This window comes from Lactuca sativa, chromosome 4, assembly GCF_002870075.4.
Source record: "Lactuca sativa cultivar Salinas chromosome 4, Lsat_Salinas_v11, whole genome shotgun sequence".
Taxonomy (NCBI): Eukaryota; Viridiplantae; Streptophyta; class Magnoliopsida; order Asterales; family Asteraceae; genus Lactuca; species Lactuca sativa.
This window is the reverse complement of record NC_056626.2, coordinates 111,668,867-111,696,521: the sequence shown is the minus strand read 5'-3', so window position 1 is coordinate 111,696,521 and position 27,655 is coordinate 111,668,867. Positions and strand designations below refer to the sequence as shown.

Sequence of the window (27,655 nt, the reverse complement as noted above, 5' to 3'; positions counted from 1 at the left end):
ATATGGGGCTGACTATGATGATGTTGTTATTAACTGGATACATGAGGTCCCTATTAAGGTCTCATGTTTCATATGGTGAGCGAATCTTGGGCTATCCTGATTGTGTGTGAACTTGTGCAAAGGGGGTATCCATTGGGTCCACAAGATGAGATTATTGCTTAAATAAGCATGAAGATGTTAGTTGGTGCCTGCTGGCATCCACTGTCTAGGAATGAGTATTTAGATGGTGTGATATTTCTACTCCACATTTTGGTACAGTTTGGCGAATTAATTGATTTTGCTGCAAAGGGGAAATTTTCTAATAAAGATGAATAACTTTATTAGCATTTGATATGATTCATTATGGTTGATTTGGAAGGCAATATGTGATAGATGGTTCAAAAGGCTCTGTATACTCCAACTAAGGTGGCAGATAATGTTAAATCCTCAATGTTCACTTGGATTAAATATAGGAGATCAAATTGTTCTTACAATTGGGTTGAGTGGTGTATTAACCCAGTTTTATGTAAGCAACCTTTGTATTTGTTTTGATTGTTCTTGTCTAGCAACCTTTATATATATATATATATATATATATATATATATATATATATATATATATATATATATATATATATTCGTCGGTTCCAAAAAAACTTACTTGGTGGGAATCCAATTTTCGTATGAGTATAAAAAGATATAATAGTGTCGATTAACGATTCATTGATCACTTTGTATTCCCGTTATGGTGCCAAAAAATTATTGAAAGACTACAAGTCTTTGTTATGGTGTTCTTAAGATAGAAGGATGAATTCCTTGCGACAAATAATCTTGACATCTAAGAGGAAAATGGCCTTATGCACCCATTTAAAACATATACTATCATCAAGTAACATCTTACATAAGTTGAGCTAAGTTGAAGACGCACATATTCTAAGATTTCTTGACCAAGTCATTATTTCTATACTAAATAGAGAAAACAAACAAAAATATATAGCTTATGAGGTCAAGCATCGATTTTATTAAAAATATGGTAAACTTTACTATTTGAGCGGCTCACATCAACCAGCCAAAAGCCCATGTGATAGGTTAATCACGAAATATTAGCAATAATTTTAGTGAGTCATAGTTTAGAACTTGGATCTCTTGTGTATAATTTTACTCATTAACTGCAAGACTCTTATAACGAGGATAATATTTGTCTTATTAAGTACATCAAGTACAAAAGAAACGACATGACTCTTTTTTGACAATACCATTGGTTGGTACCGTACTTTCAATTGTTTGTCATGTAACTTTCACTTTGTAATTGATATTTATGTTTTTATAACTATTTTGAAGGAGAGGTGATGTTTTCACTAATGTTTTTTAATCACTCACTTAAAAACAATGTGTTTTGGCTTTTATAACATCATTGTAATCGAAATATAGAAAATTATCATGAATGTATAAACGTCAAAACGCATTATTTTTAAATAGATGAATAAAAAAACACAACTAGAAATATCACCTTCCACTTTGAAGGTGTTAATTAAACATATATAATAAAAATGGTTTTACTTTTATAAATTATATGCTAAATGACATGCTACAAAAATATACATTTACAAGTTTACCAATATATCACCTAAATCTTATTCTTATGACAAAATAATCTATAATAAATTTGTGCATTGGTTAATGATTTGTTCCTAACCAAATAGATTTGATCCTTGAGACTCCCTTGTGAAAAGAAGATGCGTCGATAATATGGAGTTTTTAAGGTGGAAATGAGTTTGTTTTTGTATATAAGCATATCGTAAAGGGTCGAAGGTGACAGAAGCTAACAAAAATGTACAATGTCAGAAGTGGGATTTGAACCCACGCCCTCTTTCGAAGACCAGAACTTGAGTCTGGCGCCTTAGACCACTCGGCCATCCTGACTTGGATTTGTTTTTGAGTATCAATTTTTCTACATATAGTATAAGAAAAGTAATAATACCAAAGAACGTAAGATGCTAAAAGTGACTCGGATAGCGGACAGATTTTTCATTATATCTTTGAAAAATTTCTTTGTCAAAGATAGGGTTTTATTTGGCATATTTTAGATTGGATCGCTTTTTTTTATTTGTCTTTTTTCTTTTTTGTATTAAAACTTTTTGCCTCCCTTTTTTCATATATGGAATTTTCCTAATGAATGTGACCGTTTCTTGTTTTATATATATCTTTACTTTTTTTATAAAACCATAATTTCAGTTTTATAAATTTTGAAAGTGATATATTATCATAAAAATCAATAATATATATGAATTTTTATAATCAGTTCAGACAAAATAAACCATAGGGTTGCTTTCGCTAAATCCATTTCGGCTTCTTCCTTCTCTTTTGTAGTTTTATGCGTTTTTTCCTTTAGTTTTTGGAGAATTTGTCCCATATAGCAAGGATATGGGAACTTTTTAGGTTTTATAAGTCTTTATTATATATTCAATTCAACAAAATTGTACAAGGACTTTAGTAAGACTTGTGGACTAAGAAATTGGGTTTGGGGTCGTTCAATCTTTTAATGATACATAAAATGTATACATATTAAGTTAAAAATCGTAGTTTCATAAATATATATACAGCCTAAGAGCCTTAGGACCAGGCCACTAGGGTCGTATGCAAAATATACATTTTTCGTTCCGTATTCGATTATGCTTTTTACTTAATAAACAAAAGGTGTTCATAGTTTTTTGTTTATTTAGTTAAAAATGAAAAATGTTTCCCTTCGTGAATGTTTGTTTAATTGTTAATGTTTATTTATTTATGTTCATTTACTATGCAATTAATTTTTATTTTGGGAAAATGACTTAGGAGGGTAATTACCTTTTATCCGTGTTCACATATTGGAAACTTCTTCTTTTTTGTACATAATAAAGCAACTAACTTGTTTTAACTGTTTAAATTACACCAATATTATCGGTTAATACCTGTTTTAACCGGTAACTCAAAGAGAAAATGACTTAGGAGGTTAACTACCTCTTATCCGTGTTCACATGTTGGCAACTTTTTATTTTTTGTACATAAGAAAGCAACTAACTTGTTTTAACTGTGTAACATCCCAAAAATCATGACCAAAAATTTTGTTTTTAATGTAATACTAAAACCATAATTGTCAACCATTAATTTAATACTTTGACATCAGGCCCCGTCTGGCATCGAGCCTCGCTCGATATACATATCTCTCTCTCTTAGGCCCCGCCTATCTCCGGGCATCGCCCGCTAAACACATACAACCATATAACATGCTAACACATAAAGAAACATACTCTGCTAATAATGAGATATGGAACATCGTCCGTACTCAGCTAGTGATGAGATATGGGACCTCGTTCACACTCACCTCCTTATCAGGCACATACAAGTATCACACAGACAACAAGTATAATCTAACATGCAAACATTCCTCGGGCACCCGCCCGACATCGGACCTTGGTCTGGAATAATATACTAGCATGCAATGCCTAGGGCTAACCCCCTGTTCACACAGTGAGGAGACCCATTCACACAGTGAGGAGACTCACCTTGCACTGCTGAAGCCCTAGGTGGAACTAGTTGAGTACGGATGAAGTTCCATATCTCATTATTAGCAGAGTATGTTTCTTAGGACAGGGATGCGGTAGAGTATGTTTCTTTATGTGTTAGCATGTTATATGATTGCATGTGTTTAGTGGGTGGGGCCTAAGAGAGACAGATCTATATACCGAGCGGGGCTCGATGCCAGACGGGGCCTGATGTCGGGCAGGGTCCGATGCCAAAGTATTAAATTAATGGTTTGACAATTATGGTTTTAGTATTAAATTAAAAATGAAATTTTTGTTCATGATTTTTAGGATGTTACACAGTTAAAACAAGTTAGTTGCTTTCTTATGTACAAAAAATAAGAAGTTGCCAATATGTGAACACTGATAAGAGGTAATTACCCTCCTAATTTATTTTCATTTTGAGTTACCGGTTAAAACAGGTATTAACCGGTAATATTTGTGTAATTTAAACAGTTAATACAAGTTAGTTGTTTTATTATGTACAAAAAAGAAGTTGTCAATATGTGAACACGGATAAGAGGTAGTTACCCTCCTAAGTCATTTTCTCTTTTATTTTTGATTTTTTTTAATTGTTAATATGGCCTATCATGAATATGTTTACTTAATGTTTTGATTTGTTAAACTTATCATATGCTAATATGGTTTTTTACAAATTTGGCTAGGTATATTTTCTTATTGTCGTCTCAAATTTGCACTGGTTGTGAGCCAGTTGCATATAGATAGTTGGAATATTACCGTATACAACGGTTGTAGGTAGTTCAATTATTTTAAGAGAATTTTCTTTTTGGAACAACGAAATTCTATCAAGACAAACTAGCAATGGGCTATTATAAAAATTTATAAAAAAGAAATTGAAAGAGATGGATTATGAATCCAACCGATCCATTTCATATTACATGTAGAGTTTCTATCACAAGTTTGGGGTAGTCCATTCGGTTAAAAAGGGGTTACTAACCTGAAGGTTTTGAATTCTACCTCAGACATATATTAACCAGTCTTTCCACAAAAAAAGAAAAAGAAAAAAAAAAAAAAAAAAAAAAAAAGCCTCTACTACCATATAGCCGTAATTACAACCATATCAAGACGTTTTCATAAGTAGCTTTAAAATGGTCAAATCCACATCCCACCGAGAGTTATAAAACTACGAAATAGAGTTAGTCAAAGAACATTTGAGAAGCAGAAAAAAGAACTCTTACCGACCACTTATACTTTAGAGAAAACTTCAAAAATGGTCCCTGTGGTTTCAAAAAATTTGAAGTTTGGTCCTTAATTTACAAAAACCTTACGGATCGTCTCTGTGGTTTCAAAACTTTTAACATTTGGTCATCCCGGCTAACTCCGTTACCATTTAGCTGTTAACTCAGGGGTATTTTTGTCATTTCATTGCATAGGAACCATTTATGAGGTTTTTAATTACTTTTTTTTAAATAAATAATATTTAATATGCAAGGGGTCCCACCTCTCTCTCTCTCTCTCTCTCTCTCTCTCTCTCTCTCTCTCTCTCTCTCTCCGATTTTTGTTCCATCGTGTAATTGACCTTGTAAACGACCCCAAATCCACTGCGACCTAATTCATTTTCATGGGAGAAGTTTTTGGTTATGTTTTTTAGAACTTGAACAAAGAAGGTGAATCGATGCCCGTTCCAGGTCCTTTGGTGGGAGTAGGTGATGATGTCATTACTGGTGCAGGTACCGAAGCATTGTGCTTCTTTGCCCTAGTCTTCTTCTTTCTAGGCACCAAAGCAGTAACTATAAAAGTCGAAGCAGTCACTGGAGCTGGAGGAGACGAGATCGAAGATTGATTTTGATTTTAGGTCAGAGGTGACCAACTCTGCAACAAGAATGTAAACGATTGGTGGAGCTGTCGTAGAATTCTCTTTGTGCGATTTCACAAGACAACACCTAACTCTTTGAGATTTAAATGATGTCAGGTCTTTTGATACATGTTTGATGTTGGTTTTGGTTTTGAATTGTTTGATGTTGATTTTGGTTTGGATTTTACTATAGATTTCAAGATCGATTTTGATTTTAGGTTAGAGGTGACCATTGGTGTTTTCCTTTTTGTATATGAACAAATCGATTCCAAAACTGGTTTGTATAAGGGTAAGTAATTGTTGGGAGGTGAAGGTAAAAGAATGGGGTGATGTTTTCTGATCGTGGTTGCAATAATGTATCTGATTTTTCCCATGTTTCTTTTTTCACATCGAACCAACAACTGACACACTTGTTTATTTTTCATCAATAGGGGAGGGCTTCTTGATGGATACTTTCTTGATGGGAGGGGAAGAAAGGTGAAGAGAGGAGGAGAGATGAGGTCGTCACAATCGATTTGGCGACTTGTCAGGGGGTGTTTGCCTAGGATTAATCGCCGAAGGCGATGGTGGTGAAGGACGAACTAGTTCGGTGGAGCTCTCATGGAGATTTAGACAGTATGGTTCTTATGATTAACAATCCAAGAAAATAAGGAGGGTGAACAACAAACCTAGAAAAACGAGAGAGAGAGAGAGAGAGAGAGAGAGAGAAAGAAAGAGAGAGAGAGAGAGAGAGATAGTGAGAGATAGAGAGAGAGAGAGAGACCCTTTTATATTTCATTTTTTCTTTTTTTTTCAACAAAAAAGTAACTAAAAACCTCATAAATGGTCCTGTGTAGTGAAATGACAAAAATACTCCTGACTTAACGGCTAAATGATAACAGAGTTAGTCGGAATGACCAAATGTTAAAAGTTTTGAAACCACATGGACGATCTGTGAGGTTTTTGTTAATTAAGGACCAAACTTCAGATTTTTTGAAACCACATGGACCATTTTTGAAGTTTTGTCTTTATTTTATGTTATTAATGGTAAACTATACAACATAATATAAAAAAACTCTTATCTACCACCTACCAAACTTGGTTTTAATATTTCACTAGGTGTAGGATCCATGTATTACATAAGTTAATTAAAATAAATAAATAAAAATATTTAAATATTTAAGAATTTTAGATTTACAAGAAAATAAGAAAAATAATGAATTATTAAAATTGATTTTTATTTATCTTTTAAATTTAAATAAATAAACAAAATAAACTAATGAGTTTAAATTTGAAAATTTTGAAATAAGAAGGTGAGTTAAATAATGAAATTGATATTTATTTATTAATATATTTATTGTAATTATTACATAAAAATATTATATGAAATTTATTAAAATAAAAAAAAACTCATAAAATGACGTGTAGAAAAAAATTATTTCAAAGTAACCATAAAATAACATTTCACAAATTAAATGAGAGTATGACATATGACAAAAAAAAACCCTTCATTTATTAGAGGATATAACTTCTCACCCTCCATATATTTAACCGTTTTCCACCATCATATAAATATGTAAAATCATTACATTTCACATATCAAATTTTAGGGTTATGTTTGAAGTGGTTTGGTTCGATTATTGGTCAAAACTGAACAATAACCATTACAATTGATTAATGTATTTCGATAACCATTTGGTAGAGGTTAATATTGGTTTTGGTTAATGATGTTAGTCGGTTAATGGTTAATATCAATTAACCATAATGGTCCAATATGACATAAAAATAAAAATAAAAATTCTATAAAAATTGAAAACATAAAGTTCAGTGTTAAAAAAAAATGATTGTATATGTAACTGTATTGATAGAAGATTACTTATCCTATTTAATTCCAAATAATTACACTTTAAATTTTCAATTCGTAATATAATTACATACCATATATTTAGTATTATATTATATTAAAAAATTTAGAAATATTATTGGTTCGGATCGGTTTATGTTGCTCGGTTTTAAATGAAAACCATAACTAAACCATAAGTATCCGCTTAATCAAAATTAGAAACTGCATCAGATCTTTTAGTAATGGTTTGGTTATATCGGTTAATTTGGTTATGGTTCGGTTTTTTAGTTAATATGTTCACCCTTCAATATGCCCCGGGTACTTAGAAGATGCTCGAAAAAATTAAAACTGTTGTGAAGTAATATGTTCATGAGAGAAGCTTGGAATCCAAGTGGAGTTTCGTGATTAATACTACAAAAACTGAGATTTACACCTAATTACATGATTAATAGTTATTTGAAATATTTGTTCCAATGCGAACACATTTTATCCTTTACGATTATGATGTTTAGTTGTATACGAAATGTTGTTTAGGATACAAAATTAATTGTGATCCAGCGGATTTTATAATATCAGGACATCGATTTGTATGTTCTAAAATCAACTTTGGTTCTTCTACTATGAAAAAATAAATATATTTTGGGGTTTGAAGGTGCAAAATTGCAAATGAGTTTGTTTTGTATTTAGGCATATCTTAAAGGATCGAAGGTGACAAAAGGTCAAAGGACGAGTACCTAAATGCCTAAAAGTAAAATATAAAGTTAGTTTGTTTCTGTAATAAGTTATTAGCAAAAGGTAACAAAAACTACATAACAAGCTGAAGAGTAAAAAAAATGTCAGAAGTGGGATTTGAACCCACGCCCTCTCTCGAAGACCAGAACTTGAGTCTGGCGCCTTAGACCACTCGGCCATCCTGACTAATGTGTTTTGTAATGGATATTTTATGTGCTATTTAATAGTAAAGGCAAACAAAAAAAAAGTACTTGTTAATTTGTTATTATTTCCAACCAAATTATTTAAATTAAAGGTGAGCAAATTGACTTCTGTGTTTTGTGATGGATACATTCTTTGTCTGTGACAGTTTTGTGTTGCATTGGGCATGTTGGACAAGAATTGAGAACCAAAAAAAAAAGTTTATTCAAAAATTGGAAAAGGAGTGACTTTTAAAGTTTATTTGGTTGTGGAAAATTAATTTTAATTTTTTGGGAAAAAAATTCAAAAAAGAAAAGAGACGATGTTTTCATTTTCAGTTTTCTAGTAGAAAAGTTAGGAAATATGTTGGGTTAAAACAACTTGAGTTTACATTTTTATTTTAGAAAATTACTAAACATGTTCGGAATGTGTATTTTCTTTTAGGTCTTATTTTCCACTTTTTATAATTCAAATAATACAATATTTAACATATTTGAACATAAAACAAAACGAATTTGTAATTTAAGAATTAGCATAATATTCAACATATTTAGCGAAAAAGTAAACATAAAAAGGAAATATTTCTAAGAAGACAAATTTTACTACATATCAAAGTTGCAAACATCTTGATCTTATGTATACTTTTTTCATAACAAAAAGTCACTAACTTGAATCATTTTATCTTGACCAGTCATATCTAAAGGAAACCCTCTTAAACCACATCCAAACCTTTCTCGTGGTCTTGAAGATTTTCATCACCATATGTAGTAGTGAATAAATTTTCTGCCCATATGTATGTAATTATGTGATGCACATCATGCATGCTTAACGTCTTAAGAGATAGTTTGGTATATCTCATAAAATGTGTGGAATCTTTTTTAAGAGCACCAAATGTTGGTTCTATGAAACTTTGAATGTATGTGTGTTTGGGGTTGGGTGGGTGTGATAGTGTGGGTGGATGTTGGGGTTGGTGTCAATGAGTGGGTGTGTGTATTTGAGAAATTTTTGGAATTGAGAAGCAAGTTACTTGTAATTTAGCAATCTTAAAAAAATATATATTAAAGTAAGCACGTTTTCAAAAATTTCATTATGCTTAGAAATTGTTTCCGGAAAACAATGTATTGCTATTTTTCCACAACCAGAGGGGTCATCAATCTCTCATCTATGTAAAAGACGTCAATGTTATCATCATCATAGAAACTTATCTGGGTTTTATCTCGTATACCAAATGCAACCAAGTTGAAATTACCAACAAAAGCTTATATTATTCCTTCCCTACCACATCTACATATATTTATCACAACCTTTCTCATGGTTCCTCATCTCAAAACAATATAATAATCCTTCCTAATAATGAAAATAATTTTGTCATTTGTCATCTTCTATTGTATTATGTCACATGGTTTTTTCTTATTATTTTCATTCTATTTTTTTCTACATGTCATTTTATGGTTTTTCCAATTTATTAAATTTCACATAATATTCAAATATTTAAATGTAATAATAAATAAACGTTAATTTTATTAATGGACTTTCTTTCTAATTTCCAAATTATTAAATTAAAGTTTCATTAGTTTCTTTTTGTTTATTTATCTAAATTATTTGTTAAAAAAAAACTTTAATTTTAATAATTCAACATTTTTTTTACTTTTTTTTTTATAAATTCAAACTTCAAGTGTTTAGAATTTCATATTTATTATTTTTGTAAATAAACTCATATAATACATAAGTCTCACACTTAGTGGGATGAATATAATCACTAAGTTTGCCAAAATTGGTATTATATCACCAAACGACCACCCTTAAAAAATGTAGGCAAAATGAATTTTACCAAAATAACTTCACCTGTTAGAATTCCACCAAAAAAATACATTTTATATATTATTTCTTTTTCAAGATTTTCTGTATTAAATATTAAAGAGCATTCATAAGGCAAAATTTTGCAAAATGAATGATTATTTTGTTATAAGGCATAGGCTACCCAATTTCGCAAAATGAATGATTATTCTGTAAAATGATGATAGGAGTCTACCCATTTTGGTCATTTTAGTCAACCTTCAACTGCTTATTCCAAAAGTTACAAATCTTGGGTGCCATTTCTTTTTTACTTAATAAACTTATTATATTTTTGTCATTTTATTCTTTAACCACCACATTTCAGCTCTACAGACAATATTTTTTCCTATGCGGACCACTTTGACTTACTATAGTAGGTTAAACAATATAAAGTTTTGTCAATATGCATTAGCTTTAATGGAATATTTAGACACTAAAGCTACTACATTTTGACAAAAAATTTATATTACACTTTGAGTGGTTTTAATTGACAAAACGAAAATATACTGTGGCTAACCACAAAAGAACCAAAATAAAAGGGGTTTTATGTAATTTTCCCACACAGATATCATCAAATAGTGAGAAAAAGAAGAAACAAAATCTTACAAGTTGTTTGAACAAAAATCATGGGGTATAGGTATACAAACAAAGTATAAATAAATAAAACCGTTTTAACAAGTGACTGAAATAATAATGAAAAACATAATAAAAGCAAAATTAAATTAGCTTCAAAACTGGGTGGCTAATTAATATCTGACAACTTGCGTTTTGCTGTTGTCATCACGATTGTTTCTGCCATAAGGATTACTGTCACTAAATCCATTTCTGCTTCGTGTTTTTTGTCTGAACTTTGATGCATTGCTGTCTATGTTTAGGTTTACCTTTGGAGGGTTTGAAAAGCAGAATGATGCTGCAACAGCCTATTACACAATATAAAATTTTAAATAAACAAATTTCAGAAATTAAAAAAAAAAAATAATGGACACACAATAATTAAAAAGATTAAAAACAAAATACCTGCATATCTAGACGATGAACATTAAAAATATCCTTCATGGAATGCGAATTATAAGATAACAAGTACGATCTGTACGCATCTTTCGCAGACTTGTTCAAGTAATAGTTATTGGCAACCAGTTTTTCCTGCATAGTCCAATTATTAAAAAAATTAAAAAATAATAATTTTTAAAAAGTACAATAATGCCCTTATTGTTACGTACCAGATGAGACTGCACATTTGCCATTTTCTTTTCATCAAACTCGTACTCCTTAACAGGTACTTTTGCAGCCTTTTAACATACAACATCAAAAAAACAAGAATTTCAATTTCAATATATATATTGAAACTCAACACACACACACACACACACACACCTTGAGGTAACGAAGAAACTGTAACTCTTCAGGGATAAGAAAAAGCAATGCATTTCCTTTTGCACCTTCTCCACGAGCAGTTCGACCCACTCGATGGATATATTCCTTAGGTTCATCTGGAGGATCATATTGCACAATCCAATCCTATAAAAAAAAGGAAATAGAAAAAATCTGAATTAAAACAAATGTATGGAGATTTAGGGGTTTAAGGAGAATTATATAAAGGGAAAAAGAAGATACCACAGATGGAATATCAAGACCACGAGCAGCAACATCAGTACATAACAAAATCCCTTTTTCAGCTTTACAGAAATCAAAAAAAGTTGTGGTTCTTTTCTGCTGTTTTTGTTTTCCATGAATATCAAAACAATCGACTTGAATGTATTTGAGAAGCTCAGAGTGGAATTTAACTGAATTGCATGAAGAAAAGAAAACCATGACTTTCTTTGAGAGATTCCTTTTCAAGAAAGAGTAGAGAAGTATGAATCTCTTTGCACTTGGCACCACACAATACCCTTGTTGCAGTCCTTCATTTGTCACCTACACCCCAAAACATGTCATATTATATAAAGTATATATAAAACATAACTTGAAATTGAAAAGAAAAAAATATAGTGAAAAAAAAAAAAGAGAATCTTTTTGCTTACTCTTGTCCTCCCATCATCTACATCAATGTACACTGGAGTAGTTTGAAATGATAAGCGTGCAAGATCCTCAACCTGAGAAAAAAGTATATAAATAAATAAGATACAAATTACAAATAGCTAGAGTTATCAAGGTACAATGTTTGTAATAGAAAAAAATTAAAAAAATTATTAGAATTTGTGAAGGAAAGAGGTTGTACCTTCTTTGTCTGAGTTGCAGAAAAGAGTGCAGTTTGCCTTGTCTGCATATTAGAGAGAACAGAGTTCAGTTCACTAATGATACGAAAGCTAACTACCACAAGGGTAATATAGTCAGTTAATATGAATAAAAACACATGAAAGAAATAGCAACATAATTTCTTTTACAGCATCCAACTTTCATTTGTTTTTAGTAAAGCATTGTAATGTGTTGCTATTTCTTGCATTTCTTATTAAAAAAAAACAATATGTTGCAAAGTAAAAAGGAATCATACCTTGGGTAAGATTTTAATTATCTGCTTCATTTCCTCTTCAAAGTTTGCTTCCAATATTCTGTCAGCTTCATCAATCACAAAGCACTGCAAATCCAAAAATTGATTGAAAAATCCAATTGGTCATTTCAAATCAAGATAAGAGATTAAATTACCACTTAATGGAGAAAGTCAGAAAAAAGAGACTTTCCCCATTAAGCCCTTGCTTTTTAAAAATTGGCTTTGTCCTTCCATTTCCTCAAGTATCAGTTAATAACAAGAAAACAAGATGAAATGACAAAAGGTTACCTTTAGGTTCTTAAAAATAAAGCCTTTTGTATTCTGAAGATGATCAAGAAGTCTTCCAGGGGTAGCTATCAATAAATTTACTCCTTTCACAATACGCTCAGACTCTGTTCTTCTTCCTGCACCACCCATAACCAACCCTAGAGTCTGTGAATGATACTTGAGAAGATCCTTTGCAACTGCATGAGTCTGTAAAAAAAATCAAGATCACAGAATCATGTTAAATTCAACTTCTACAACATCTTCAAATGTGATACATTTGTTATATATCTAACTATTTATGATTATTTGTTGTGTTTGTTTCATGATCCAAACAACACCTACACCAACAACTGTAATTAGTAAATAGCAAGGTAGAACATGAACCTGTATTGCAAGCTCCCTTGTTGGACAGATGACAACGACACCAGTTCCATTTCGAGGAGCAAAGCAAGCATGATATAACAACTCGACTGCTGGTATAAGAAAGGCTAAAGTTTTCCCAGAACCTGTTCTTGCAGCTCCAAGAACATCCTTTCCTTCCAAAAGAGGAGGAATTGACCTAGCTTGAATCTGCAAATCATAATATACAAGTTAAAGACAGGAAGACAGGTTACAAATTCAATCGATTTAGTCGCATAGGTAAGACTTCAAGCCGAAATTTACCTGAGTCATGTACTGGAAACCCATATCAAGAATAGCTTTCTTTGTTGGTTCAGATAAGGGCAAAGAAGTAAATGAATCGCTACTCATGATTCCAGAATCACCACCACTTTTCTTCACCTTCTTCTTTGTCTTTGTCTCTGTCTCCTTTTCCGCCTCTTCTTCCATGTTCATACCCTCATCACCTTCTTCCTCCTCTTTATTATCATCTGTTTCTGTGTTTTCTTTTTCTTCTTCGCTAGATTTCTTCTCTTTCTTCTTCCTCTTACTTTTCTTCTCTTTCACCGCTGTAACTTCCTCTTCCTTCTCACTGTCATTGATTTCTGCTACTTCCTGTGCTACCAAATCAGGCTCTTCCTCTCCACTGTTCTTCTTGTTCTTGTTCCTTTTTCGTTTCTTTTTGCTGTTAGAACCCTCGCCATTTTCGATTTTGGAATTAGGGCTTTTCTCAAGAACCACCATAGCAGGCAACCACACTTTCACTGTTTAATCTCTGCAGATTTGTGTTCGTAACTTTGGGATGTTGCCGCTGTTTCGGCCTGTTGTTTTGGAGGCAATGAAAATAAGAATTAGGGTTTAAGGTGAGAGCGTGAGGGTTTGCTAACGGTAGCTTGGCGATGAGAAATATTAATAATGTTTTATAGAGTACATAAATGGTCCCTATTGTTTGCTCCAATTCGCAAGTTTGGTCCAACCTATGAGAATTGTATAGGACCCATCATTATTGTGATTTAAAAAAAGTTGCATTAGCCATCCAGAGGCACATCACGTTACTTATACTCCCTCAAAACAATTATATCGGCATTTTTGCCAATTCCTTTTTGAGTTTTTGTCTTTTTCCCAAATTCTATATCCTTGCACGAATTGATCTCATAAGCTTTTAAATTCAATTTCCTCCTCAATATAGCTTTCCAACTTAGACCCTTCCCAAAATTGACTCTTGAAAACCAAATAATGGTGATATCATGATATGTGCTTTGTGGTCGCCTTGCAATTGTACACATCATGTATTTATCTCAATCCAAGTAGGTATGTTTGGGGTTGTCCGTCAAATGGCTCACGATATTCATTTATCGGTTGTTTTGACCCACCGATGTGTGCTAGGGGTGTCATTATAATCCCAAGATTATTGAGGGCAAGAAACAACTTGGAAGCAACATTAGCATCTACAAGGATTTACAATGCCCTATTTTTCTTGTCTTAGATTTTTTTTGAATCATTTTCTTCAAAATAGGTCATTACAGTGATGTTATAGAATTCAAGTAGGTACAACTTGTAAGATGTGTTGGTTCCTATGGTTGTAGTGATGGTACTAATATGGTGTTGGTTTGTTGGCATTAAGCCTTACTTTTGACTATAATGCTTAAATGTTAAATCATGGTTTCAATATAATGTTTTGTTTGGCACAAATGGTGTACAATGTGCTGGTTGTTTGTTGTGGAAATGATACTAAATTGCAAACAACATAAAATCATAAACTTAAAACCATAAAATTGCAAAAAAAAAAAAAAAAAAAAAAAAAAAAACACAATATCACTAACACGCTGCTACATTAATCTATATCATAACACCACAACTTCATTAAAATCATAAAAGTGCAAGCATCACAAGTTCTTGATGTTGTCGGTACATGACTTGATCATGAATAAGGTTTACTCTAGATCATAACACTACAAAACCTAGTACTTCAAAATAATTCATTACACCAAAATCCCATTGTTTTCGGGGACACATAAATTAAAAGAAACAATTCGTAAACCCTACTTACATTATTGCATCTTTTTCCTTGCTCTTACTCATTTTTCTTGCTTTTTACTGCTTTCACCTTCACCCCTTGAGCTTTTAGACAACTAGATATGGTGTGTATGCATTAGACCACTACTATGTATGTCTAAATCATCTAATAGAGTATAGTTGTCTTGTGGTGTTAATGAATATTAGAGGATAATTTCTAGTATTTATTGTATTTATCTGTATACTTGTTTATCTCCTTTATCATAGGAGTAATTGTTGTAATCCTCTTTATATATTGTTATGTTAATATCAATACAATTCAAGGGTTTGATTTTACCCATTGTTACATGGTATCAGCCGTTCACACCTTCTTTCTCTCCCCTTCAATTTCTAATTTCTTCCTGGGATATTATTATGGCTCCATCGTCGTCCTCCTCTTCATCCACCGATGGCCCGTTCTCCATGAACACTCTATTACATATGTTGACTATCAAGCTTTCATCCAGCAATTATCTTCTCTGGCGCAACCAGATGCTTCCCATCTTCACCTATCAACAACTATCAGGGCATATCGACGGCACTTCTTCTTCTCTGCCGCCTACCATCACTGAAAAAAATAAAACTATTTCAAATCCTGCTCTTGCTCTCTGGAATGATGCAGATCAGCGTGCCATTATTCTCTTGCATTTATCTCTCACTGAAGAAGCAGCGGCTGAAGTATTAGATCTTTCCACTGCTTGACAGATCTGGCAAGCTCTTGAATATGCTTATAGCAATTGCTCTGTAGAACGCATTCAATCCCTGCGTGATTCTCTTCGTCAGTTGACTAAAGGAACATCTTATGTTCCTGATTATAGTCGTCGTTTCAAGGCCATATGTGATCAATTATCTGCGATTGGACAGCCGGTTGTTGAAATCGACAAACTACACTGGTTTCTTTGTGGTTTAGGACCATCCTATGAAACATTCTTTACAGCGATTCGAGCCACAAAGCCAGCACCCGTCTTTCGTGATCTTGTTATGCAAGCAGAAAGTCACGAGTTATTTTTGCAGTCCATCCATGGTGCTCCTACTCCTCCGGCCGCTTTTCATGTGCAACAACATCAATCATCTCCTGGTCGGGGTCGTTTCACCTCTTACCGTGGGAACAACTCTCGAGGTGGCAGGGGGCGTGGTCAAGGGAGACGACCTCCTCATTGTCAACTCTGCAGAAACAATGGACATTATGCGTCTTCCTGTCCAAATCTTCACACTTATGCCAGTCAAGCTGCTTCCTCAGATGAATCTTTATCGAAGGCTTTCCATGCCCAATGTCATGTCACCACCAACACTCCTGATTGGCATGTTGATTCCGGGGCCACTGCTCATATGACCCCAGATCGTGAAACCCTACATCACTCAGCACCATACTAAGGTAACAATGAAGTAATCTTTGGAAATGGCAAAAAGCTTCCTATCACTCATACAGGTTCTTCCATTATCTCAAACATCATTCCTTTAAGTGATGTTCTTGTCATTCCTAATCTCACAAAAAACTTATTATATGTCAGCAAGCTTACCAAGGACTATCCTGTTAATGTCCTTTTCTCTCAACCTTTTTTTGAAATTCAGGATCGGAAAACAAAACTGGTACTTGCTAAAGGAAGCTGTCAAAATGGCCTTTATGTGTTGAAGGATGAACCTGAAGCCTTGGTTGCTACCTCTAGAGTTTCCAATCGAGCTTCTTATGAATTATGGCATGCTCGTCTAGGCCACGTGTCTTTTGATATTATTTCCCTTTTAAATAAGTTAGGTGTTTTATCTATTACTTCATTGTTACCAAAACCAACTGTTTGCACTGCTTGTCAACTTGCAAAAGGGCAACGTTTATCTTTTAATCTAAATTACAAACGTTCATCTCACCCTTTAGATATAATACATTGTGATTTATGGGGACCAGCTCCCGTTTGTTCTAAAGATGGTTATCGATATTATGTTGCATTTATTGACAATTACTCCAGGTTTACGTGGTTCTACCCACTTAAAACCAAAACGGGTTTTTATTCGATCCTACCTGCTTTTATTAATCTTGTTCAGACTCAATGCTCGAGAAAGATAAAGGTGTTTCAAAGCGATGGTGGCACGGAATTTGCGAATCACACAGTCCGTAAAATTTTTGAAGACAATGGCACACTTCATAGGTTTTCGTGTCCTTACACACCTCAACAAAACGGACGAGCGGAACGAAAACATAGGCATATTGTGGAAACTGGCTTAGCAATGTTGTTTAATGCTAAAGTTCCTGCATGTTATTGGGTTGATGCATTTACCACAGCTACATTCATAATTAATCGTTTACCTACTCCATTATTGGCAAACCAATCACCATTCCGCTTGATCTTCAATCAAGATCCACAATATGCCAACTTTCGTACATATGGATGTCAGGTATTCCCTTATTTGCGTGACTATTCCAAACACAAATTTGAACCTCGAAGCATTCCATGTGTATTTATTGGCTATAGTCCGCAACATAAAGGGTACAGGTGTCTTGATCCCGCATCTTCTCGTGTCTACATCACTCGACATGCACGATTTAATGAGCAAGTGTTCCCGTTTCATGGTACATCTCTTGACCCAAATTTATCTCAATTAACTCTTACTACTTTTCTTGAAGAACTTCCACAGTCTCCATCATCTCTTGATGTGCTACCTCGTCTTACTCCTCCTCTCAAAGCTCCTGAGCATACTATAAAATCAGCACCTTATGCTCTTTGCAAGCCACTAGACGAACATCTAGACCGACCTGCCAACCTTTTAAATGAACAGGTCCATACGGATGCAACTTATCCTTCTCCAACTGTTTCGTCTACTACAACTCCTGCTGACCAGGCTCTTGTTTCATCTGATCATCCAGTCCCGCGCACATCGTCTCTTATGCCATCACCTGAACCTCCCGTATCGAGTCATCCAATGATTACCAGGTCCAAGGCTGGTATTTTTCGACCAAAACTTCAGGTTGATCTAGCCTCCCTCTCTACTCACTGTCTTCATGTTGCATTACTATCGACAGCTGAACCCAAAGGTTTTAAAACGGCAGCCAAAGATCCAAAATGGATGGCTACCATGAATGAAGAATTTGAGTCTTTGCAACAAAATAAAACGTGGACCTTAGTACCACGTCCTGGTCTCACCAACATTGTAGGGTCCAAATGGGTCTATCGCATCAAATACCATTCAGACGGAACCATCGAACGCTACAAAGCCAGATTAGTTGCCCAAGGATATACTCAAATCTCGAGTCTCGACTACTCTCTCACATTTAGTCCGGTTGTCAAAGCATCCACAGTGCGAATTGTCATTACTCTTTCCATCTTGAATAACTGGAAGCTGCATCAACTAGATGTTAAAAACGCGTTCTTAAATGGTAACTTGACTGAGACGGTCTTCATGGACCAACCTCCGGGATTCATCAACCCTTAGTTTCCAAATCATGTGTGCAAATTATCCAAGGCATTATATGGCTTAAAGCAGGCACCACGTGCATGGTTTCAACGCTTAAGCGCCTTTCTTATTTCTTATGGTTTTATATGTAGCCGTGCAGACACTTCTCTCTTTATTTTTTTCAAAGACTCATGCATTATGTATTTATTGGTTTATGTTGATGATCTCATTCTTACGGGAAATAATGAATCTGTCATTGCCACCTTTATCTCTTGTATGAATCACGAATTTGCCATAAAAGATCTTAGGGAACTAAATTACTTCCTCGGTCTTGAAGTTGCTTACATGGACAACGGTCTCTTCCTTTCACATACAAAATATGCTCGTGACATTCTCATCCGTGCTGAGCTTTTGGACTCCAAACCTGTCAGTACACCTTTGGCTCTACATGCATCCTTCACAATGGACGGCCTGCCCTATTCTGATCCTACTCTCTATAGGTCGTTAGTTGGCGCCCTTCAGTACTTAACCATAACTAGACCAGACTTATCTTATGCCGTTAATCAAGTCTCTCAGTTCCTTCATGCTCCAACCATTGATCATTTCCAAGCTGTTAAGAGAATACTTCGGTATGTTAAAGGCACCATTTCTTTTGGTCTAACTTATAGCCGTCCTCATAAAGCTTCTGTCGTAGGCTACTCTGATGCTGATTGGGCTCGTTGTCTTGAAACACGTCGCTCTACTTATGGCTATTCAATGTTCCTTGGTGGAAATCTTGTTTCCTGGAGTGCCAAGAAATAGCCAACGGTCTCCAGGTCCAGTTGTGAATCCGAGTATAGGGCAATGGCGAACACAGCTGCAGAAATTGTTTGGATCACACATTTACTTCGCGAATTGCATGCTTTACCACCGGACCGTCCAACGCTTCTATGTGATAACAAAAGTGCCCTATTTATGACTCAGAACCCAAATTCACACAAGCGTGCCAAACATATTGACTTGGATTATCATTTTATTCGGAGCTTGTTAGCTCGGGTAAATTATACACAAAGTATGTTCCAACCAATCTTCAAGTGGCAGATATCTTCACAAAAAGTCTTCCGCGTGCACTATTTGAGAAATTTCGTGCAATGCTTCGTCTTGGTCCGCCACCTTTTCGATTAAAGGGGGGTATTAGAGGATAATTTCTAGTATTTATTGTATTTATCTGTATACTTGTTTATCTCCTTTATCATAGGAGTAATTGTTGTAATCCTCTTTATATATTGTTATGTTAATATCAATACAATTCAAGGGTTTGATTTTACCCATTGTTACAGTGAATCATACTAATCCAGTAAAAAAGTGATCGTAGGTTTATTCGTGTACTCTACCCCCCCCCTCCCCTGACGGTTGCCTTTATTGACTAACGCCTGCTACCAAGGACTCCCCGAAGAGGTATAGTCAACTCATTACTTATAGTGATCCTTCATAATAGATCTTATAATATCATTGTTATAAGATTAATATATAAGGATCGGTAGGATGGGTAACTAAGGTTAAAATGTCTTATACATATTTATATTGTGTTGTTAGATAACAGTTGGTTTTGCAGGTTTATTGATTATAGGTTATTATCATAATAACATTGTAGGATTGGAAACCATATGTATCTCACCACGTTTCCTAGCCCGACCCACTCCATTTATATGCATCACATGTAGCGATGTTAAGATTGTTGGAGACTTGAATATGATGTTGAGTGTTTAAAGAGAAGACTTGCAATAGTAATTAGGATTGTAAGTCTTTACCTTGTAACATATGTTGTAGATTGATTATGACATCCATAGAGTTTTTTGTATTTTGAAACAACATCATTACTTAATATATTTTAATAAAACGAAAATTTTCCACAAAATGTTTTATTATACTGGGATTTCCTGCAAACAAAGATATTATTATTTATAAAGTGTAAAGAAAAGTTTTTTTTTGTTTCGAAAAATAAGGGATGTCATAATTATCAATATAATCCTTATAGATATATATAGAAATTACCCATTAATTATCTCTAATAATTAATAAAATTCCTTTAGCATAATTAATTAATCGTGTTAACTAATTTTTATTTATTTATTAACACCTCAATAATATAATAGATTATTTCCTCTCATTGAGAAAATTATAGGATTTTCACTGGTTCAAGTGCCAAATTATGTGTTTAGTCCATAGTTTAAAAAATTAACTCGGATCGTCTCTTATATGTTTAAACATGCACGTTTCATCCATACAATATTGTTTTATTATGATTTTAGTATGTATACAATAATTCCCTTGTATATTTACTTTCAATTAATTTAATATGTTTATTATTTTTTAAAATTAAAAATAGGAAATATGACGCATTCCCTCACTATTTACATTTACCTCACCCCAATCTACCGAACTGATGACATTTTTCTCCCTTCTTTGTTCTCAATAAAAACCATCAATCTCTTTCTTTCTTAGAGGATGTTTGAGATTTCATTTTGAGCCTAAAAAAAGACTTATTGACTTATTGCAGTGAGAAAATTATTTTTTTAAAAGTGTTTGGATTAGTTATTGTTATGGAAAAGTCAATAAGTCAATAAGTTTTTAAAAAGTGTTTGTTTTGTCTTAACTTATACATGTTTTAAGGGGTATTTTACAATTCAAAAAGTTATAAGGAGGTTGAAAAGTCAAAAATCTATTGAAATCTCATTTTTGTAGGTTAACAAGAAGTTATTTTAAAAGTCCTTTTTTATTGTCAAACCCTATTTTTGATTTACTAGCTTTTCAAAAAGCCAATAAGTCAATAAGTTGTTTTTAAATGAAATCTCAAACGCATTCTTCTACGCTTGAATTAAAGCCAATCTCCCACGATAGGGTCATAGAGGGTTGTGTGATATCCGTATTTTCACGGTCAGAAAAGACTGATTTGTTTATGTTTTATTTGAAAATCAGAGTATATTTTTAAAGAAATATATTGCAGATTTTGTTCCCAGAAAAACATGATAAATATATTATCAAAGTATTTCCGAAGAAATGTATTTTGTTCATATTAAAACTTTGGGATGTCGTCATCAATACCGAGACATAAGCATAAACAGACCTTACATTTATTTACACTAGTGATCTACATCTCATTTAATCTCTAAGTGTAAAGTAGTTTCATATCGATACCTGTGATACAAATAAACTGAGTGGGTCAGGTTGGGTAACCTGGTGAGTACATAAGGATTTCAATCCCATAATGTTATATATATATATATATATATATATATATATATATATATATATATTAAAATTTACAAACTATACAATTCCACCATATATAAGCAACTTTACCCCACCCCAACGATCCTCAAAACGACATGATATATACCCTCAGATGTAAAATCAACCTCTTTACCTAATTCATACTCTCGGATCTAAAATTTACCTCTTTGCCTAATCCATACTCCTGGATCAGATATGTCTGATCCATACTCCCGGATTAATAATTGTGCTCATTCCATACACTCGGACTAGGGAAAATTAACCATGTATTAATCCATACTACTAGATTAATAACAATTAACTATGTTTGAATCCATACTCCCGGATTAATAACAAATAACTATGTCTTAATCCATACTCCCGGACATTGGCGGAGCTTATATATGGCCAGGGGGCTGTGCCCCCCCCCCCCTATTTTTTTTAACAATTAGTCCATAAGTATTAAAAGAGTTACATATTATGCCCAAAAACTATAAAGTTTGACTTTGCCCCCCTGTTCTTCAATTTTTATACAAATTCTATTTTCGCCCCCCCCCCCCCCCCCCCAAAATCCAAACTTCAAGCTCCGCCACTGCTCCCGAATTAATAACAAATAACTATGGCATATCCATACTCTTGGACTAAAGACAATTGACCAAGTCTAATCCATACTCTCGAAAACACCTACATGTTACAAGCCTGCTAACATTCCATTAGACTGTCTAGAATAGTCTGTGGTCGTTGTCTATATTCTGCTAGATGACTAGATCATCTTAAACATCGAGACTTCTCATCAATTTTTATTTCATCACACATCATCTAATTCATCTACCCATGTGTTAACAGACATATTTGTAGATATAAAATACATATACAGTTTAAATCAATTAAAACATGTATAAAATTGTTCATCCATCATAGATAGCAAGTATACAAATAATATGCATACATAGCACGTAATTCATATTAATTACTTCATATCTATTTGTAAGATGAAAGAGACTATGCACTCACCTTAGTAGCGTGAGTTGATAGAATCTAACTAGAAATGGTCAACGGTTCGTGATCGTCGGGCTCGGGACGTGGAACGACTTCAACAAACGGGAGAGAGAAAGAAAGTTTAGGTGTAAGAAATCTTAGGGTCGAAATGGCTATTTATAGGTTGATTTTTGGCCTCTCACGTCGTGAGCCTCACATGCTCATGTCGTGAGCTTCCATGAGTCATCCCGTAGCCTTCCTAGGTGTTTTCTAGCCTCGATTAGTGTCCGTTTGACTCCCCACGTCGTGAGAAATCATGCTCACATCGTGAGCCTTAAACGTAGAGCATTGCATAAGATGTGAATAAGGTGAACACCATTACCATAAACTCCATATGATGTTGTCCCAAAAAGAGAATACCACAACTAGCCTAATCAATATTAGGATTTATGCCTGAAACTCCTACAAAACGACTCTTGACTATTTTTTCAATAAGGTTGGACGATATATCTGCATGGTAGGTGAAACGAAGCGGGAACCACACCTAGAAACACCAAACTCTAAGTGCGGGTTAGGGATGAGAATTTGGCCCGGAAACCCGAACCGGACTGAAACCCGAACCGAACCGAACCGAACCAAATCAGGCCCGAATAAGTTATTTGATTTGGGTTTTGGATATCTATATTATGTTTATTCGATTCTCGGGTTCTTCGGTTCGGGTTACCCAAATAAGAGTTTATTTGGTTCTAAATACCTGACATGAATAAGCATTCACCCTCCCTTTTCTTAGATCAACAAAAATCAAAATCACAATTCATACTGCTATCCTCGTTCATAAATAAAAAAAAACTCCTACGTTCGTTCTCGTCGTTTCAAAATCGACCAATATTCTCATCTATTTTCAAACTCGAAATCACTTCTGTTGATCCTTCCTCTTGTTTCAAACATTCAAAAATCAACGTTCCCTATTGTCTCTAAGGATTCACAAATTCCTACTTTGTATAGTCATGGAAAATTAGACTCCAACTCAAGAAATTCAAGTAAGAAATTAATTCTCATTATGTTAATCTACTATGTAAACGTTATTCTTTCAATATGTTATTGTGTTATGTTACTCTTTGAATGTTTTATGTTGATGTATAAAAGCACATTATTATTCTATTATTCGTGTTATAGAATCCTAATACAATTTATTTGGTTTTTTCGGTTATATTAGGTCCTTAATCATCTTGTACATGTTATTCGGGTAATAACCGAACCGAACCGATTAATACCCGAACCGAACCGGACCCGTATTGGTTAATCGGTTCAGTTTTCGGTTCATGCAATTACCTTTATTCGGTTTTCGGGTTATTCGGGTCCGGATCGCTTCGGTCCGGTCCGGTTCCGACCCGAATAGCATCCCTAGTGCGGTTTATGGGTGAAAGCTCTCCTCTCTGTCCTCTCTCTCCTCTCTTGATTGGATGCAACCGTAAAATTATAACCGTATAACACAACCATGTGTCAAGGTTTTTGAGCCATAAATAGTAGAGTTTAAGGATTAAAGACATACATTGGGCTGTTTAAAAGTGGGATAAGGATTTTCTGCATACCTTGTGTCCCCCTTTCCCTTTTTTTTTCATTTAACCATCTTAGTCACTTCTATAAAATAAATACTCATTTACGAGTGCTCTGTTTGTGATTTATAAGATGAAATTATTTCCATAATTCTTAAAGTTTATTAATTTATGTATTACGTTTGTTTGAAATCTATAACTTCAGTACTTAAATATTTCTTTCTTTTACAATTTTGCAATAAGGTATAATAACCTAATGTTAAAAAAAAAAACCCAATAATATTTCAGCTACTAACATTCATCTAAAAAAATTGGACAAGACCGACCATGTTTTTTTTGACCAAATTCTAGCCAAACCGGATTTGTTCAAGTTGAACCCCATAACATGACTCGATACAAATGATAATGCTGTGGAGCAAGTATTGCTTTTCACTACAAATCAAATGATAATGAGTACCTAAGTAACAACGTATCATATGAAAATAAAACCCAAACCATCTTTGCTACCCTCCCCCCCTTCTTCTTTCTCAAAAGTTATTTACATACCAATGCAATGCAGTGGCTCCTTAATCCATGAGCTTCCTTAAAAAGACATCCAAACTTAAATTACCTACAAATACCATATTAAATGATCAGAAAAAAAGTATATTGGTAAAAAAATAGAAAAAAAGGTGAAAGTATCAAGTGCTTTTCCATATTTTGACCTAAACATGTTGAAATGATGAGATCTAACCTTGGGGAAAAGAAGCATGCATAAAGTCAAACAAGTTTTAATCTAAAGACTACTTCACATAGATGATGTCATCATCATCATCCTCCCATTCTTTATTGTCATAATTTGGATCGGTTGACTCATCTTGGTCAACTGTTGGATCCTGTGTGGTCTTCTTCTCACCCTTTATCTTATCTAATATAGCAATCACCTAAAAATACAAATCAGTTAGAATTATTAATTATACATACATAATTACATATATATACATATTTCTTACCCTGCTTCCTCTCTCTATAGATTCATCTTCAATAAAACGTATCTCAGGGGTAAGTCGTAATTTCATACGCTTACCCAATTGACCACGTACGTATTTTGCTTTTGACTTCAACCCAGAAATGGCAACCTCTTTTCCTCTTTCATCACCAAAAACAGATACATATACCTTAACCACCTATAAGAGAGAATAATCATAATCATTAAACCCAACATTATATGCTAAATCCATCAACACATAAACCATGAATACTAAAAAACTAACAAATCCTGTTAAATTAATACAACTCACAAGTCACAAATAACAAAGGTTTTTACAAAAAGAAGACAATCATATTCATCAAAGAAAAGAAGTAAACAAGAAATTTTAATGATAAAATGCTGGAGCCTAACAAGAATCTATATTGTAATGTATACATACATACTAAAATTCATTTTCCTTGTAGATAATACTTTCAGTATTATTACACATATTAGCACAGATTCATGGATGTTAAATCTACTACATACTAAATTGCATACAATTACTGGAATTACACATAAATCTGGAGGAAAAGTAGATAATACTTTAAAGAGAGTTAATGGAATTACAATAGTGGAAAAGTAGTCCATCACTGCTACCAATCTGGAGGAAAAGAACAAGGTGTTCTTCATGTCCTTATGCCCCAATTAGCCTCACAAAACTTAAGATGCATGTATTATATATAAGCTTGATCTCAAGAATGAGCAGCAAAAGTAAGACCCCTTTTGATCTTGGTCAACAGGAAAAGTAGTTCAGAAAACTTTGAGCTACAATTAGGCCATTGGTAAGAAGAACAACCATTCAGCAGTGGCAGACATATAACAGTTCATAAACATAATGTTGTCATTTTGATAACACCAATGTAGCTTAAAAGTTAGTGAACTGAAAATGAGATACCAAGAACAGCAATTAACTCAATGACTTGCAAAGGATTTGGAGAAAAACAAGAATGCTAAATAAAAATCCAAGATCAAAGCGCTAGAGTTGGTTCATAGTCAACATATAAATTTCAAATATTGACTCTTTAGGTCAATCATATACCTTCCAAACTTATAATTGCTACTTTGATTTGAAAATTTTCCACATAAACCTCATCACTTAGTACATAAGGTTTAACAAGTAACATAGTTATCACATTCCTTGTTCGAAACATATCAATCACGAAGTCAAAATTAGGCAATTAGACCTCAAAAGTATCATCACCTATAATGTTACCTGTAAATCGGATGATACTTCAACATCACTGATGGTAGTAAGAGATGATAGATACCGGTCAGCACCGAGGGCAGCTTCGGGGAGAATAGCGTACTGTAAAACCTGGTCGGTGAGCAACATATCAGATAGCTCTCTCTGTATCTGTTTCGCCACCATTTTCACCCTCCTCTCCTTCGCCATACATATAACCACCTTATTTCTACTAGTAGTTGTACTCCCGTGTGGCGAAAACGTCAACGTATAACCGAATTTCGCCGCTGGAAATCTAATCGATCTCGGTAACGATGGTACGAAAGTCGACAAAGAGCAGCATGTTGTGTTGGTAGTCAGCGGAGGAGGACGGTGGTGATTGGTGGTAACGATAAACTGCGGCATCACAGAAGAAATCGTCTCCGTCGCTTATGGAGCAGAAGAGGATACGAAAGAGAGGAAGAGGCTCTGCGAGAACGAATATCCTTTTGGCGGAAATTTTGGGGTATGATTGCAGATTGGTCCTTAAAGTTTGGAAAATGTTGCACATTATAAAACAACAATAGATTTTTTTATTATGTCCAACTTAACTCGCCCTTCTATAATTCTGTTCCATTCTTTTCTTTTCATACATACATACATACATAGCTTAAAGTTAACAAGAGGTTAAATTTTATAGTTATATCATCATCATATTTGTTTAATCCAACATTATTAATCCGTTTGCAACGTGTAGTACTTGACATCATAAAAATACAAACAATACTTAACCATTTATAAAGTGTATTAATTAAACATTAACATTAACATGGTATAGTTATAAGAACAATAATCAGAAGGCCTAGTGGTCTTGGATGATGACATGGTAAGTACTCTCCCATAACCAACCCAAATTCAATCTCGTCCAAGGCACACATTAGGGTTTGCTAGGAGAAGGTGTGATGTGGTTCACAACGGGACTCAATTTCCAGATAAAATCCCTCCCCCATAACCTTGAATTACATGGAAGATGCTACGGTCGGTGGATAAACAATAATTGTATATTTATAAGTAATGTTCAGTTTGAGAATGACATTATACTTTATAAAATAGTTAACATCGGTAAAATTATATCAAAACATCTGAAAGGATTTAAAACATTTTTAAAACTACAATGTGTGTATGATATATGAGGGAT

The 27,655-nt window shown here is 33.8% G+C and overlaps 3 protein-coding genes and 2 non-coding genes across 5 annotated transcripts; 1 reads left to right on the top strand and 4 right to left on the bottom strand.

The window, feature by feature from the left end:
* Positions 1–1,818: 1,818 nt before the first annotated feature.
* On the bottom strand, positions 1,819–1,902 carry TRNAL-CAA (transfer RNA leucine (anticodon CAA)). The gene has a single exon. It is a non-coding gene; the product is annotated as a tRNA-Leu (tRNA).
* A 6,109-nt stretch (positions 1,903–8,011) lies between these two features.
* On the bottom strand, positions 8,012–8,095 carry TRNAL-CAA (transfer RNA leucine (anticodon CAA)). The gene has a single exon. It is a non-coding gene; the product is annotated as a tRNA-Leu (tRNA).
* Positions 8,096–10,449: 2,354 nt separating this feature from the next.
* Positions 10,450–13,959, bottom strand: LOC111887729 (DEAD-box ATP-dependent RNA helicase 51). The gene is made up of 11 exons (XM_023883894.3): positions 13,344–13,959; positions 13,065–13,250; positions 12,702–12,887; positions 12,417–12,500; positions 12,144–12,185; positions 11,947–12,018; positions 11,540–11,839; positions 11,300–11,443; positions 11,146–11,214; positions 10,943–11,068; positions 10,450–10,845 (listed from the first exon to the last, which is right to left on the bottom strand). Exons 1-11 carry the CDS (start codon positions 13,800–13,802, stop codon positions 10,672–10,674), a joined length of 1,842 nt encoding a protein of 613 aa, XP_023739662.2. The 5' UTR covers positions 13,803–13,959; the 3' UTR covers positions 10,450–10,671.
* Positions 13,960–18,695: 4,736 nt separating this feature from the next.
* On the top strand, positions 18,696–19,298 carry LOC111887716 (uncharacterized mitochondrial protein AtMg00810-like). Its single transcript, XM_023883884.1, has one exon. It carries the CDS (start codon positions 18,696–18,698, stop codon positions 19,296–19,298), a length of 603 nt encoding a protein of 200 aa, XP_023739652.1.
* A 5,255-nt stretch (positions 19,299–24,553) lies between these two features.
* Positions 24,554–26,967, bottom strand: LOC111887739 (probable ribosome-binding factor A, chloroplastic). The gene is made up of 4 exons (XM_023883902.3): positions 26,509–26,967; positions 25,276–25,449; positions 25,017–25,206; positions 24,554–24,893 (listed from the first exon to the last, which is right to left on the bottom strand). The coding sequence occupies exons 1-3, from the start codon at positions 26,881–26,883 to the stop codon at positions 25,066–25,068; spliced, it is 690 nt and encodes a 229-aa protein (XP_023739670.1). The 5' UTR covers positions 26,884–26,967; the 3' UTR covers positions 24,554–24,893; positions 25,017–25,065.
* Between the last annotated feature and the right edge of the window lie 688 nt (positions 26,968–27,655).

What these genes read in the sequence shown, in the direction of transcription:
- LOC111887729 (XM_023883894.3), bottom strand. Translation starts at nt 13,802, where the DNA reads ATGGTGGTTCTTGAGAAAAGCCCTAATTCCAAAATCGAAAATGGCGAG. An exon ending in TTATTTTTAAGAACCTAAAG is followed by an intron (nt 12,501 to 12,701) that starts GTAACCTTTTGT and finishes TTGGATTTGCAG; the next exon opens with TGCTTTGTGATTGATGAAGC. An exon ending in GTCTTGATATTCCATCTGTG is followed by an intron (nt 11,444 to 11,539) that starts GTATCTTCTTTT and finishes TTTTTTTTATAG; the next exon opens with GATTGGATTGTGCAATATGA.
- LOC111887716 (XM_023883884.1), top strand. Translation starts at nt 18,696, where the DNA reads ATGTATTTATTGGTTTATGTTGATGATCTCATTCTTACGGGAAATAAT.
- LOC111887739 (XM_023883902.3), bottom strand. Translation starts at nt 26,883, where the DNA reads ATGCCGCAGTTTATCGTTACCACCAATCACCACCGTCCTCCTCCGCTG. An exon ending in AAGTATCATCCGATTTACAG is followed by an intron (nt 25,450 to 26,508) that starts GTAACATTATAG and finishes TCTCTCTTATAG; the next exon opens with GTGGTTAAGGTATATGTATC. An exon ending in CTATAGAGAGAGGAAGCAGG is followed by an intron (nt 25,207 to 25,275) that starts GTAAGAAATATG and finishes TTGTATTTTTAG; the next exon opens with GTGATTGCTATATTAGATAA.